At 42.4% G+C, this 14,432-nt stretch overlaps 1 protein-coding gene across 1 annotated transcript in view; it reads right to left on the bottom strand.

The window, feature by feature from the left end:
* CDK5RAP2 (CDK5 regulatory subunit associated protein 2) overlaps positions 1 to 14,432 on the bottom strand; it is a 173,538-nt gene that overhangs the window by 142,084 nt on the left and 17,022 nt on the right. Inside the window, exon 4 of the mRNA XM_027034963.2 lies at positions 3,161 to 3,271. Within this exon, the coding sequence (XP_026890764.1) occupies positions 3,161 to 3,271 (111 nt within the window). The remainder of the gene's footprint in view (positions 1 to 3,160; positions 3,272 to 14,432) is intronic.

Below are 14,432 nucleotides of genomic sequence, written 5' to 3'. Positions count from 1 at the left end.
TCAAACACTGAGGCATAAATGTCATACAAGTGAGGCTGATTTAAAAATGGTTTGCCCTCCGCCAGGCAAATTTACAAGCAATTCTGCAGTTTGCTTTTCCCATTCCAAGGCAATTACTTCTGCTTGTTTACAATCATGCATGTGGTGGCTGTAGTAGTGGGAACGTGTTACAGCCTCAAAATAAATAAATAAGTAAGTAAATAAAACACGTGGATGGATAAGTGGGAGGCCACACCACTGCCTGTCTCATTTCAGCGTAAGATTTCGGGGCACTTACAAAAAAGCCACAACCGCGTGGGGCAAGCTGTCTGTGAGGGCCACCACAGCGTTCTCCAACCACACGTCCTCCTCTTAGCTGACTGCAGCGAAGGGAGTCACACATGGCCTCGGGCTTCTAACTCACGTGACAACCCAAAGACAGAAGCTCTGGTAAAGACACCGCAGTGTGAGACACTGGGGCAGTGGCGGGCTCCTCAAACCTGTCCATGAATGTATCCCAGGTGGAATAGCAGATGAACTCCCGCAAGTAGAGCCTGAGGTCTGAGTGTGTAGCTGGTGGAGGATTGCTATAAATCCAAGATTTCTCCGAAATCTTGCTCCTGTTTTGTTTTAATAATTCATGCCAATTTCACATCCATAATCCATGTGGGTTGTTTTAAATAGAAGTCACATTTCCGGTAAAATTTATAATCTCAGGGGACACGCCTCCTACCTTCCTGCCAAGCAGCCCTGGGGGAATGAGGACCCGAGACTGAGAAGTCAGCCGGAATGGAAATCAACCCGCTAACCTGGGCTGGTCGCAGACATATACCGATGACCTGTGACAGGACAGGCATGGGGCTAAGCGCTGAGGACGGCGTGGTAAACAAGGCAGACGTGGGCCCTGCCTGCACACCGGCATCAACTATGAAACTGGAAGTGCAAGCCTGCAGTCGTCCTCGGAAGCACAAGTCCAGGAGGTGAGAGAGCAAAGTTTCTTCTCTCAGGCCACTCGAGCGCCAATGAAACACACAAGCCCTACCTGACATAGGGGATTTGAGGAGCAAATGAGCTCACAAATGAGAAGAGCCTAGCAGACGGGGCTCCCAGTGCGTTATCTTCTTCCCGGTCAACAACAGGCACTAAAGAAGTCATCTACGAGACCAAACTTTGTTAGGAGAAGCTGATCTTTGCATAAAGATCACTGCATGACAGTTCACCGGTCTTCAGCTGGTTTTGTGAGGACCCTACAGCAACAGCCTTCAAACAGAGGACACCTTTTCAGCTCTAAGAAGGGCAGAGAGTTTCCATTCAAGAACTGACACCAGATAATCTAAACTGCTTTCTGATGAACTAACTGGCACCCCCGACCTAAAACGATGGAGAGCTAACATGTCCACGAGACCAATTTTTCAAGCCCCAATACCTGAAGTTATAAACTTATAATACATGGGAATCAGTCTCCAAACCATAAGTCAAGACACCTTATAAGCTTAAAATGGAATTTCGTTATAAAAGAGAATGAAGACGCCCTTACACTATTGTTAAGGAAAAGATATCCTTATCCTTATTATTAAAGAAAAATGCAAGGTACAGAACGTGCCTGCGTTTATGTAAAAAGGAGATTTATACCCACACACACACCTGCTTGTACATACATAAAATTCCTCTGCATAAATAATTAATAATATCGGTTAGATCTGGGGAACCAGGAGACAAGGGTGGATGAAAGTCTCTCTAGTGTATTCCTTTGATGCTTTTTGAATTCTGAGCCATGTACACCTACCTATCCAACAACTTGAAATAAAAGTATAATTAAATCAGGTCATCTAATCAGACAGTGTAAAAAAAAAAAAAAAAAGCTAAACAGCAGAGTAAAATGAGGCAGGCCTGTATTCAGAATACACCTCTCATAGTAGCTTTGTGACATCCAGCAAGTTACTGATCTTCCCTGAACTTCAGTTTCCTCTTCTGTAAAATGAGGATAATCTCCACTGCACAAGGCTGTCTTGAGAGTTAAAATAAGATGATAAATGTCCAAATGCCCAAGACCGTGGCTTACAAAGAGCAAGCAATTAACACGCTTTGGCTCCCTATCACCCTAGAAGTGTGTAACCATACTTACACAGAAAATGTTTTAGGCTATTGGTTTTTCCTTCAAACTATGATTGTATCATCACTCCCTTCCAGAAAAGGTGACATCCTCATTGCCTTTCCACCCCCACACTGAAGGGGGGAAAAAAAACTGCCTTAAGGGACAAGAGAGCTTTTCAATTCTTGAAAAGGCTCAGAAGTACAGTACAATCCTTCTTCAAGATAAGCCCATTTAAGTCCCATCCGCTGAAACTCAAGGAGAGTCCTTTTTCCCCCTTCAAAAGTTTCCAGTGGTGCAAACTTCAGAAGAGAAAAGACGGAGACATTCCCCGGGCCAGGGGCTAATCTGCTGGAGAAAGCCAAAAAATGGGCACTGAAATATTGTTTGTACTTATGTCTTTTCAGGAAAGCCAACTTCTGTTTTCAACTTTCAGCACCAAGGTCTGTTTTCAGGCAGAGGCCCCCAGGTCAAGACTTCAGATGGGAACAGACGCTTTTCTGACCGTCACAGGCAAGCACGCAAGGAATACAGAAGAGCCAGGGCACAGACAGCTGACGGTCCTCACTGCGGGTTGCCAAGGGAAGCCTCTGTCAGACAGCGAGGATCATCGCCAAGCACTGACTGTGTGCTAGGGCTTTTCCTCTGCCATTCTGTTTTAATCCACACAAATAACCCTGTGACAGAGGGACTATCACTTAACTCCGAAAGCAAGCCCAGGGAGCTGAAGGGCCTTGCCTACAGCTACACGAGTTAGTGAGTAACAGCAGGCCGCAATTCCAAAGACACTCCACCATTTCACCACCTTTGTCTCAATCGTGAATAATTAGGAAAAGGCAACTGAGATAGAAAGAGTAAATCAGAATTAGGATTTGAAAAAGAGAGACAGAATCCCTTAAAATTAATCTTGCAACTCTTTGCTTACTATTAAGGTCATCCTATTGTTTTATGCTCCCCGTAATCCATTCAGATTAAATGAAAGCAGCTCTGTCTATTCAGGCTAACTCGGAGAACAAATATTAATCAAATTTCTGCTGGGAATGACTCTGAGAAAAAAACCAGGTGTGGCCGTGGGAAGTGGGACCTCACAGTTTTATAGACGTGTTCGGTGGGGCCATCAAATTCCTGTTGCATTCTTTCCTCCAGGAAATAGATGCGGAGCTTTAAATTAAAGTTTTCTTTCTTCAATTCAGTGATTTGCTGGAAAATAAGCACAGAAGGGTTATCAAAAGTAAGGTCTGAAGGACGGTACCTGCATTAATCCCTGTAGCTCCTAAGGCTACGAATGGACTGAAATGTTAAATACTAGAGAAAACTTACCTTTGCCGCAATTGTACCAACCCAGAATTAAGTGGTTCTCGCTAGTCGAATTTAAGACAATCTGAGCACTTGAACGAATAATGACTGAAGAAAAGAATTCATGACTCCACACTGCTGATAAGTAAGTAAAGAAAGGAAGAAAGAAAGGAAAAGAAAGAAAACAAAAGGAAAGGAAAGGCAAATCTCTTCTTCACAAATGAAATCCAGTTAGTAAATGCAGAGGAATAAAAGAGAAAATCACCATTATAAAAAAAATAAATTAAAAAAAAATAAAATATAAAAAATAAAAATAGGGGTGCCTGGGTGGCTCAGTCGGTTAAGCGTTCAACTCCTGATCTCAGCTCAGGTCATGATCTTAGAATCTGTGAGTTCAAGCTCCGCATTGGGCTGCCGGCACAGAGCCTGCTTGGGATTCTGTCTCTCCTTCTCTCTGCCCTTTCCCCACTTGCACTTTCTCTTTCTCCCAGAATAAATAAATAAACTTTAAAAAAATAATAAAAATAAAAACAAATTTAAAAAAAGGAAATCACCATTATCCAACCATGACAGTAATAACTGATTCAGGTAAGAATCATCAATGCTAGGGGCGCCTGGGTGGCTCAGTCGGCTAGGTCTCCAACTTCGACCCAGGTCATGATCTTGAGGTCTGGGAGTTCGAGCCCCGTGTCGGGCTCTGTGCTGACAGCTCAGAGCCTGGAGCCTGCTTCGGATTCTGGGTCTCCCTCTCTCTCTGCCCCTCCCCCACTCATACTCTGTCTCTCCGTCTCTCTCTCTCTCTCTCAAAAATAACATTAAAAAAAAAAGGAATCATCAATGTTAAAAGCATTTGATAAAAGATCACTGGAGAACATGACATTCACCCAGTTATTACCCCACAGATGGCTTATTAATTACTAAAGGAAAAGGTCCATTACAATTTAGGAATCCAGTAGACACCACCTAAATCAAGATAATATATTAAATGTCACCAGTGATGGGGCAAAGTGACATGCAGTGTCTCCTGAAACAAAGCACTGAAAGCAAGCGACTTCATTTTAAATGTTCCTGCCCACAACCTTTAGCCTGCACCTAATGAAGCAGTCCATCTGACGAATCCAAATATAAGGACATTTGCAGAACAGCAGGGAACAGCAGGCCTGAACCCTTCAAAAGTCTTAATGACAATCTTAAGGTAAAAGTAGTTGGGGAACTCTTCTAAATAAATGGAAGTGATGGAGGCATGATAACTAAGTGCAATGAAATCATATAGTAAATCTTGAATTTAAAAAAAAAAAAAGAAAGAAAAGAAAAAAGCTCCATGAGGATAAGTGGGGAATCTGAATAACAACTCTGTATTAGGTAACAGTGTTATAATTTTGTAAAATGTCCTAAGAGAGATACATCCTCAAGTACATAGGGATGCTGTCATGATGTCTGCAACTGACTCTCTAATGAGTGGGGAGAGACAGAAAGAAAGAATAAAGCAAACGTAGCAAAATACTAACTGATGAATCTAGATGCAGTATATATGATTGGTTGTTGTGTTTTTAAAATTTTTTTTTAGTGTTTATTATTTTTAAGAGAGAAAGAGACAGAGAGCTAGCAGGGGAGGGGCAGAGAGGAGGGAGACACAGAATCCGAAGCAGGCTCCAGGCTCTGAGCTGTCAGCACAGAACCTGACACAGGGTTTGAACCCACAGACAGCGAGACCACGACCTGAGCCAGTCGGCCGCTTAACCAACTAAGCCACCCAGGCACCCCTTAAAATTTTGTTTTGATGTTTATTTATTTTTGAGAGAGAGAGCACAAGCAGGGGAGGGGCAGAGAGAGAGGGAGACACAGAATCCGAAGCAGGCCCAAGGCTCTGAGCTGGCAGCACAGAGTCCGATGCGAAACTCGGACCCAAGAACTGGAAGATCATGACCTGAGCTGAAGTCAGATGCTTAACTGACTGAGCCACCCAGGCGCCCCAGTTGTTGTGCTATTTTGCAACTTTCTATAGGTTCACTTTGCTTGTTCATGATATGCTCATGGATATCCTGGGTCATAAAACAAACCTTAACAAATTTACAGAACTGAAAATCAAACCATGTTCTCTGACCATAATAAACTTAAGGTAGAAATCAGTAACTGAAAGAAATTGGAAAATACCCAAATACTTAGAAATTAACACATTTCTAAACAATCCATGGGGCAGAGAGGAAGTCTCAAGGGAAATCAGAAGATATTTTGAATTATCTTTTGAAATGCAATATATTTTGAAATACAAGTATATCAAAATTTGTAGGGTACAGTTAAAGTAGTGATTGGGGAAAATTTATACTATTTAAAATGTGTTAGAAAACAAGAAATGTCTCAAATCAACAATCTAAGCTTCTACCTTAAGAAACCATAATAAGAACAAAATAAACCCGCACAAGCAACATGACAGATATAATAAACGTAAGAACAGAAAACAATAAAATGGAAAGCCGGAAAACAGAAAAAAAAATCATTTAAAAAGATGGTTCTTTCAAATGATTGATGAAGACTGGCAAAGATAAAAAGAGAAAAGAAAAAGACATAAATTACCAATATCAAAAAATGAAAGAGAGGTCATCACAACAGATCCCATAGCAATTAAAGGGACAGTAAGAGAATAATGCATATAACTCTACGCATATAAATTGAACAACTCAGATGAAATAGTACATTTCCAAGAAAAGTACAAATTATCAAAATCCACCAAAGAAAAATAGATATACAGAATAGTCTTGTATCTATCTATTTTAAAAACTGAATTTATAATTCAAACCTCTCCAGAAAAGAAAACTCCAAAACAAAATTATTTCAGTTGCAATTTCTACCAAATATTGGAAGAAGGAATAATGCCACTTCTATACAATATCTTCCAGAAATCAGAAGGTGAGGGAACTTTGCCACTTCATTTTACAGAGGGCAATGTTACCCTGATACCAAAACCAGACAAAAACATTACAAGAAAACTATGACTCAGAAAACTAGATTAAGTCACCCATGAACATAAATGGAAAATCCTCAACTAAATTTTAGCAAACTGAAAAAACAGATTAATACTTCATGAGTGGGACTTATCCCAGGAATGTAAAGCTAATTCTAATTCAACATTCAAAAATCAATCCATGCAATCCACCAGACCAAAAAACTAAGAACAAAAAAAAATATATGATATCAATAGCTGCAGAAAAACATCTGACAAAACCGAACAGCCACTCAAGATAAATACTTGGCAAACCAGGAATTAAAGGAAACTTCCTTTATGCTACAGGGTATTTACAAGAAACTAATACATTTATAAATATATTTATATTTATATTTATATATTTAATTAAAGATGAAAAACAATGCTATTCCCCTAACACTAAGAAAAAGGAAAAGGTGGGGCGCCTGGGTGGCTCAGTCAGTTGAGCATCCGACTTTGGCTCAGGTCATGATCTCGTGGTCTGTGAGTTCGAGCCCCGCGTCGGGCTCTGTGCTGACAGCTCAGAGCCTGGAGCCTGTTTCAGATTCTGTGTCTCGCTCTCTCTGACCCTCCCCTGTTCATGCTCTGTCTCTCTCTGTCTCAAAAATAAATAAACGTTAAAAAAAAAATTTTTTTTTTAAAAGAAAAAAAAGGAAAAAGATATCCACTCTCACAATTTCTATTTAACATTGCATTTGAAGTCCTAGCCAGTGTAATAAGGTTAAGGGAAAAAATAAAAGGCATTCAATTTGGAAAGGAAGAGCTAAAATCATCCTTATCGGAAGATAGTATGATCATCTATGTAGAAAATCCCAAGGAATCTACAAAAAAGATCCCAGAATTCATAAGTGAGTTTAGCAAAGTCAAAATGCAAACATCAAGCGTTATTTCAATACACTAACAACAAACAACTGGAAACTGAAAGTTTTTTAAATACCATTTTCCAATACCTCCAAAACACTTAAATTCATAAACATAAGTCTAATAAACCATGAAGTATGCTTAACACCACAAAATGCTGAAGAAATCAAGAACTTAAATAAGTGAAGAAGCTTACCAAATTCGTGAGCTGTAAGACAATATAATAAAGATGTCAATTCTCTCCAAACTGACCTATAGATTTAACACAATCCCAATCAAAATCCCCACAGGATTTCTTATAGTTAGAAACAAGCTGATTATAAAATTTACATGGAACAGTAAAAGAGCTAGATGGGTGAAAACAATTTTGAAAAAGAATCCAAAGAAACAGACTATACAAACAGACCCACACAATTACAGCCAATTAGTTTTTTTTTTAACATTTATTTATTTATTTTTGAGGGGGTGGGGGAGAGGGAGAGAGAGAGAGAGAGAATGGGGAAGGGGCAGAGAAAAAGAGAGAGACAGAATCTCAAGCAGACTCTGCGCTGTCGGCACAGAGCCCTATGCGGGGCTCAAACCCATGAACCGCGAGATCATGACCTGAGCCAAAATCAGGGGTCGGACGCTCAACTGGCTGAGCCACCCAGGTGCCCCCAGCTAATTAGTGTTTGACAAAGCAACCGCTAACCTTAAAAATAAAACTGCCATTTATTCTACCAGCAAAAGATGAGTTCATTCAGGAATAGCAGAGATGGCAATCCAGGACAAGCAAGCTGCTGCAGACCCACAGGCAAACCCAGAGAATAAAGGCGAGAAGTGCTCTTTTACAGAGAAAAGGGCGGGGGGGGGGGGGGGGGGGGGACGGGATGGGCTGTTGTAAACTAAAAGTCCACTAGAGTAAACTGGGAGCTGGAAGTATGGTTGATTCTCATTGGATGGCTGGGCTGCTGCGGGGGGTGGGGGAGGGGGGTGAAGGTCTGCGGGTGTAAGAAACCTTTCTTCCTCCTGCTAGGATAGTAAAGTAGTATCTAAGGGCAAGGCAAGGAGCCCTCTCTTCCCGCTGGCTGTGCCACTGACAAGAGACCGGATTGAAAGCTCCCCCTGCTGGCACCCAACTGCATTCTAAGCAAAGTTCTTTTATTAGTTCTCACAGTACAAATACAATTCAATGGAGAAAGGGCAGTTTTTTTCATTTTCAACAAATGGCTTTGGAACAACTGGACATCCACCTACAAAATAATCAACCTCGACCCAACAATTAGACATCTATTTACCAAAAAAATGAACCTCAACCTATCATACTTTAAACAGGAGTTAACTTAAATTAGATCATAGACCTAAATGTATAACATAAAATTATCTAACTTTTAGAATAGACAGAGGGAAATCCTTGAGACCTAGTGCTATACAGTTCTTACCTACAATCCCAAAGGCATGATCCATTTAAAAAAAAATTTTAATCAATAAATTGGGCTTCATCAGAATTTTAAAACATTTGCTTTGAAAAACAGTGTTAAGAGAATGATTAGAAAAGCTACCTACTGGGATTTGTGCAAATCACAAATCCAACGTAGGAACTGTATCTAGAATACATAAATAACCCCAAAATGTAACTGTAAGAAAACCACCCAATTAAACAAACAAATAAACTAAAGAACAGGCCAAAGATTTTCAAAGGAACTTCACAGAAGACCTACAGACGGCAAATAATCACAAGAAAAGATTTTCAACACCTTCAGCCATTAGGAAAACGGAAATTAAAGCTACAATGAGTTTTAGTACCGATTAGAATGACTAAAAATTTTTTTTGAATTGAGAATACCTAACGCTGATGAGGATGTGAAGCAGATGGAAACCTCATACTCTGCTGATAGGAAGGCAAAATGCCACAACCACTTTGCAAAACCATTTGGCAGTCTCTCTCTCTCTCTCTCTCTCTCTCTCTCACACACACACACACACACACTAACACTACCTTCACCATATGACTCAGCAATTCCCATCCTAGGGATTTACCCTAGGGAAATAAAAACCTATGTTCACCCAAAAACCCGTGCACAAATGTTTACTACAGCTTTAATAATAACCACCAAAACCTGGAAAGAACCTAAATGTTCTTCAAAGGGTGAATAAATAAAATGTACATCCATATGATGGACTAATAATCAATAACTATGATACACACAACAGCATGAATGAATTTCAGAGACCTTACGGTAAGGGAAAGAAATCAGCCTCAAAAGATTATATTACTGTGTGATGCCATTTATAAGACATCTGGAAAAAACAAAATTATAGGGACTAAGACCAGAGCATTAGCTGCCAGAGGTCTGGGATGAAGAAAGGTCTGACCACAAAGAGACAGCACATAGGAATTTTTTGGCATTATGGAATGTTCTGTATTCTAATTGTGGTGATGGTTACATGAGCCTAGAACTGTATATACACACATATACCAAAAAAAAAAAAAATCATTTAATATATATATGTGTATTAACATGTATGTGTGTATATACACACATATATATACTTTGATTATGACAGGCTATAAGGCAGTACACATCTGTCAAAATTCATTCAACATTAAAATTGGTGAATTTTTTCATGTAACTTATATTTCAATAAAGCTGTTTTAAAAATTGCTAAAACGATGGGGCACCTGGGTGGCTCAGTCAGTCGAGCACCTGACTCTTGACCTCAGCTCAGGTCATGATCTCAGGATTCCTAGGATCCAGCCTAGCATCGGGCTCTGCTCTGACAACACAGAGCCTACTTAGGATTCTCTCTCTCTCCCCTCCCCTGCTCTCTCTCTCTCTCTCTCTCTCAAAATAAATAAACATTTTTTTAAATAATTAAAATGAAATACAGTAAAATAGTACTGATAATACAGTACCAATGAATGATAATATGATCCCCACTGGGTTTTTTTTCAGCATTTAAAAAAAGTAATTGGTAAGAATATATAATGCTTTTTAACCAACCTATTTTTATAACTGGATAAAAGAAAATGATATGCACACTCTACATCAAACTGTCCTTGGCCCTCTTGTTAGCACTTAACTTTTCAACTCTGTGGCTAACAAGGACAGCACAAGAAACCACTGGTAAGTTCATTAAAGCCTTGCTTTAAATGTTTTAAGGAAACAGCACATACAACGTTCATTCAAACAAAAAGTCTACCCCACCAGATGCTTCCTATAAAGAGGAACCTTATTCTATTACTCAACTACCAATGAAATATTTATGGAGGTTGCTTAAAATACCCACATTGTACACACTGCTAAAATTCTCAGCAACACTCGAAAGAATATGTATCCTGCGTATAGGTAAAGAAGTTTTTAAAAAATAAGAAAAAGGCAAATAAGCCTTCAGAAGGTGAATGCAAACACCAGACCGGCCCAGGTGAATACAATGAGGTACAGGCACCCTATTTTCCACAACAATGCCAGCCTAGTTCTCCACTTAATACCACTTCCCTCATAAAGTTTTCTCTGGCTACCCCCATCGGGCTGGACTGGAGACCCTTCCAACTGTTTCCATATACCCTCTACTTTATCATTGCAACTGTCACACTGCATTATACCAGCTGATAACTTGCTTTTTCTAATCAATCCATCTCTAAGAGGTCGGGCACCACACACTTGTGTCTTGTACGTTCCGGCCCGAAACATAAAGAGACAGTTACCAAGTGCCCAACGGCTGCCCAGGTGGCTGGACACATTTAAGAATTTCTTGAAGGCAATGTGATGCAAAGAGAGTCCCACGGTCTTCAGATTCAGATCTAGTACAGATCACCCCATTGGTTTTTGTCCTTCACTCTGAGAATTAAACTCCCTGCCATGGGCACAGAGAGGTGTACGATCTGGTCCCCACTCTCCTCGCCAGCCTCGTCCTATTATCACCCTGTCACGCAATGTTCCAGCCCCACCGGCCTCCTTTCTGGTCCTCCAATAAGCCAAGCCCCTGTCTGCCCACACGGCTCTTCCCGCAGCACGTGCCCGGTGCCTCAGCTCCAATGGCACCATCTCGGAGGCCCTTCCTGACTACACAATCTCAAGTGGTCCCCACCACTGTGACTGCCACCTGAGTCACTCCTGAACACAGAACTCTTGGTTTTCTTGCTAGAACTTTTCACAATCTGTACTCCTTTATTTCTTACCATGCCAATTACATGAATATAATCCACTTGGGGACAGGGATATTATCCATTTATGGCTGTTTCCCTTAAGGCTTTAGCACAGTGTCTGGAGCACAGGGAATGCTCAGTCGACCTCTGTTAACGCACACACAAACGAATGAATGAATACAATCCAGACCACCTTACTAGCTGTAGGACCTTAGTCAAGTTCATCCTTCTGTGCGCCTGGATTCCTTTCTACAGATTAAAGGAATACCTATCTCAGAGACCTACTACAGGATTGAAAGAAATTAGTTAGAACGTTTGGTACTGTGCCTAGCACAGTACAAGAACGTAAAATATATTAATATTTTTCTCATTTGTATCTCCCCCTTTAAGAGAATCGACCTCAAGAAGAGAAAAGAGAAACAAAAACCTCGAGCTGGAAAAAGTGAAAACAGCTTACCATACACCAGGAATAAATACCCCCAAGATAAAACCCACCACACACGACTTGGAAACCTAACGCTGACAAGCAAGCTGACGCGTGAGCTGTACTTTGCCAAGTCCCAGCCCCCGGAGCCGCAGGGCGACTGTGGAACTGTAGTCATCCGAGACGGGAAGCGTCTCAACGTGATTATGGGGTGGTGCTTTCCGAAGCTGGAGGGAGGCCCCAGCGCGCAGCAGGACAGATTCTGAAGGAGCTGCTGTCACCCTGCCTGCCTCCCTTGGCCAAAAGCCTTGCCTGGCCTAGAGCTCCATCAGGAAGGAAAGACAGACAAAATCCAACAACGCAGGAAAGAATCAGGGCAACTCCAACCAGGCCCCGCTGAAATCGCAGCAATTCACCTGACTCTGGTGATCGGTTTCAGCAGCTTGCTGGAGCCGGGGCCCCCAAAGCTGAGGTTTACCCCAAGGCAGCTTTGGACCTGAGGCAGCCGGAGCTAAGAGCAAGGGGGCCGTGGGGTCAACAAAAACAGACTGAACTCCCAAGGCCACCAACCTGTGAGCCATGTGACCTTGGAAAAACTATTTAACATCTCTGAGCCACTGTTGGCTCATCTATAAATAAGGATAAAAATCTGTCACCTCACAGGAGTGTCGTGACAACACCATGAGCTAAGGCACCTGGCAAGCGGGAAATGGAGGACAGCCATTTCTCACTCAAACCCTCAACGGACACATCTTTTGGGCCACCGTCAATTTTTTTTATGCTCCTTGGAAGTCCAAAAACTGTTAGACCACTCACCTAGACGTCATAAAAACCATGACCTCTTGCCGCTCCAAGTTCACCTCTGGTCGACAACACCGCACGTGAGGTAATTCTGCCAGCGACAGCTCAACGAGGTGCATAGAATGAGGAGGACACTTTGGAATCAGTTTCTGAGTCCAATACTCTCCCTCGCGTCCTCAAATCATAAAAACGGTTACTAGGCAAACATCTGCTTATTAACAAACAATACTGCAGCAGTAACAGAATTTAGAAACTGAGCCCCAAGCAACACTTGGAATATACCTACATTATGAAACCAACTCCTCTTATATTCCTTCCAGCCTAGCATTACATCCTCAGTATTTTTCACGTTGCTGCAGAACCGCACGTAAGTATCAAGTCAATGACAGCGCTAGGTACCGCTGAACTGATTCACAGTCAGTGATTTAGCCGTTTCTCTGCTGAGCATTTATGGTTTCAGGATGTCCCGTGGAAAGCAGACAGGCTGTACCATCAAAGCCTTCTTCCAGTTTCTCAACACACCAAGCTCACAGGCAAGTCATTTGATCTCTCCAACCTCAGCTTCCTCATCTGTGAAACACCTTCCTCAGGAACTTGTTGCAAGACAAAGAGAACACAAATGTAAAACATAATTCCCTCGTTCCCAATTTTTCCCAACCGTACACAATGTGGCAACAAACAGCTTCACGCACACGGCATTTTCCTCCCACTGGGTTGTTTCCCTAGGACAAATTTCCCCCAAAACAAATTACGAGGCTCAAGAGTAATACTATTTTTATGACCATAAAAATCTCTTTCCAAATGGCCTTCAAAAAGATTGTAAAAATTTACACTGCCCAGCCTGCCATCTGGCCAGGTTTTTGGAGGGCAAAGGTATGAGAACACACAGCCTCCAATGGTAAGCGGGAGGCCAAGGATGAACCAGAAGCACGGGTGAACCCCGGTGCTTAGCACCGACCAGACATTCCACCGGCCACAAGCCAAACTTGAATCCAAAGGCCCTCGGTGCTGGCCAGCCCCATCCTGAACACAGCCAGCACCACGGAGAGTGGCTGCAGCACGCAGTCTGCCAGCTACAGACAGTCCTCAGCCCCTTCCACGGACTCGCATCCACACGGTTCCTGGTCTCCTGCCTTGTTCTAAACACACCCCTCGTGCTGCGTCCCTAGCCTCGGCTTGCCTGGTTGCTGCCTGCTCTCCTGTAAGGCGGGCTCTGCGTGCCCCCACGCCGACTACAAGCTCTGTCCCCCTCCCACTACATGGTCCTGGCATTCCCGATTCAATCCTTATCACAACCCAATGAGACAAAAATTATTTTCCCATTTTACAGACAAGGTAACCAAAATGTACAGATCTAGTTTCTTCTACAAGCTCGTCTGTCTATTTACTTACTCAACAAATACTTATCAAGCGCCCACCATCCTGTCGGGTGCTGAGTACTAGGGATAAAGGAGACGCACGTTGAGCAAGCACACAAATAAAACACCGAAGTACAAATAGTCGAAAGATCCATGGTGGAAAAGGCCGGTGCTGAGTGCCTGCTGTCAGACAAGATAATGGGGGTCTCCAGAGAGCTGGGGAAGGAGTTAGGGGCGGCCTCTCTAACAAGGTCACACTTCAAGCTGAGACACGAAGGTCCTGCCACTCAAGGAGAGGGAAAAAGGATTCTAGGCAGAGGGAGAAGCACGGAGAAGGCCCTGCCCGTGTGGGTTAGTGAGAGCAGGCTGTGTGGCCAGAGCACAGGCTGTGAGGGAAGGAGGCATGGGCTGACCTCAGCAACACGGAAGCAGCCCCTTACACAGGGCCGGGTCTCCGCCTGCCTCAGCTGAGACCAGGAACTTTGAACACAAAGGAACAGGGGCCTGGG

The sequence above is a fragment of the Acinonyx jubatus genome, chromosome D4 (genome assembly GCF_027475565.1).
Source record: "Acinonyx jubatus isolate Ajub_Pintada_27869175 chromosome D4, VMU_Ajub_asm_v1.0, whole genome shotgun sequence".
Classification (NCBI taxonomy): Eukaryota; Metazoa; Chordata; class Mammalia; order Carnivora; family Felidae; genus Acinonyx; species Acinonyx jubatus.
This window is presented reverse-complemented; position numbering and strand designations above follow the sequence as displayed.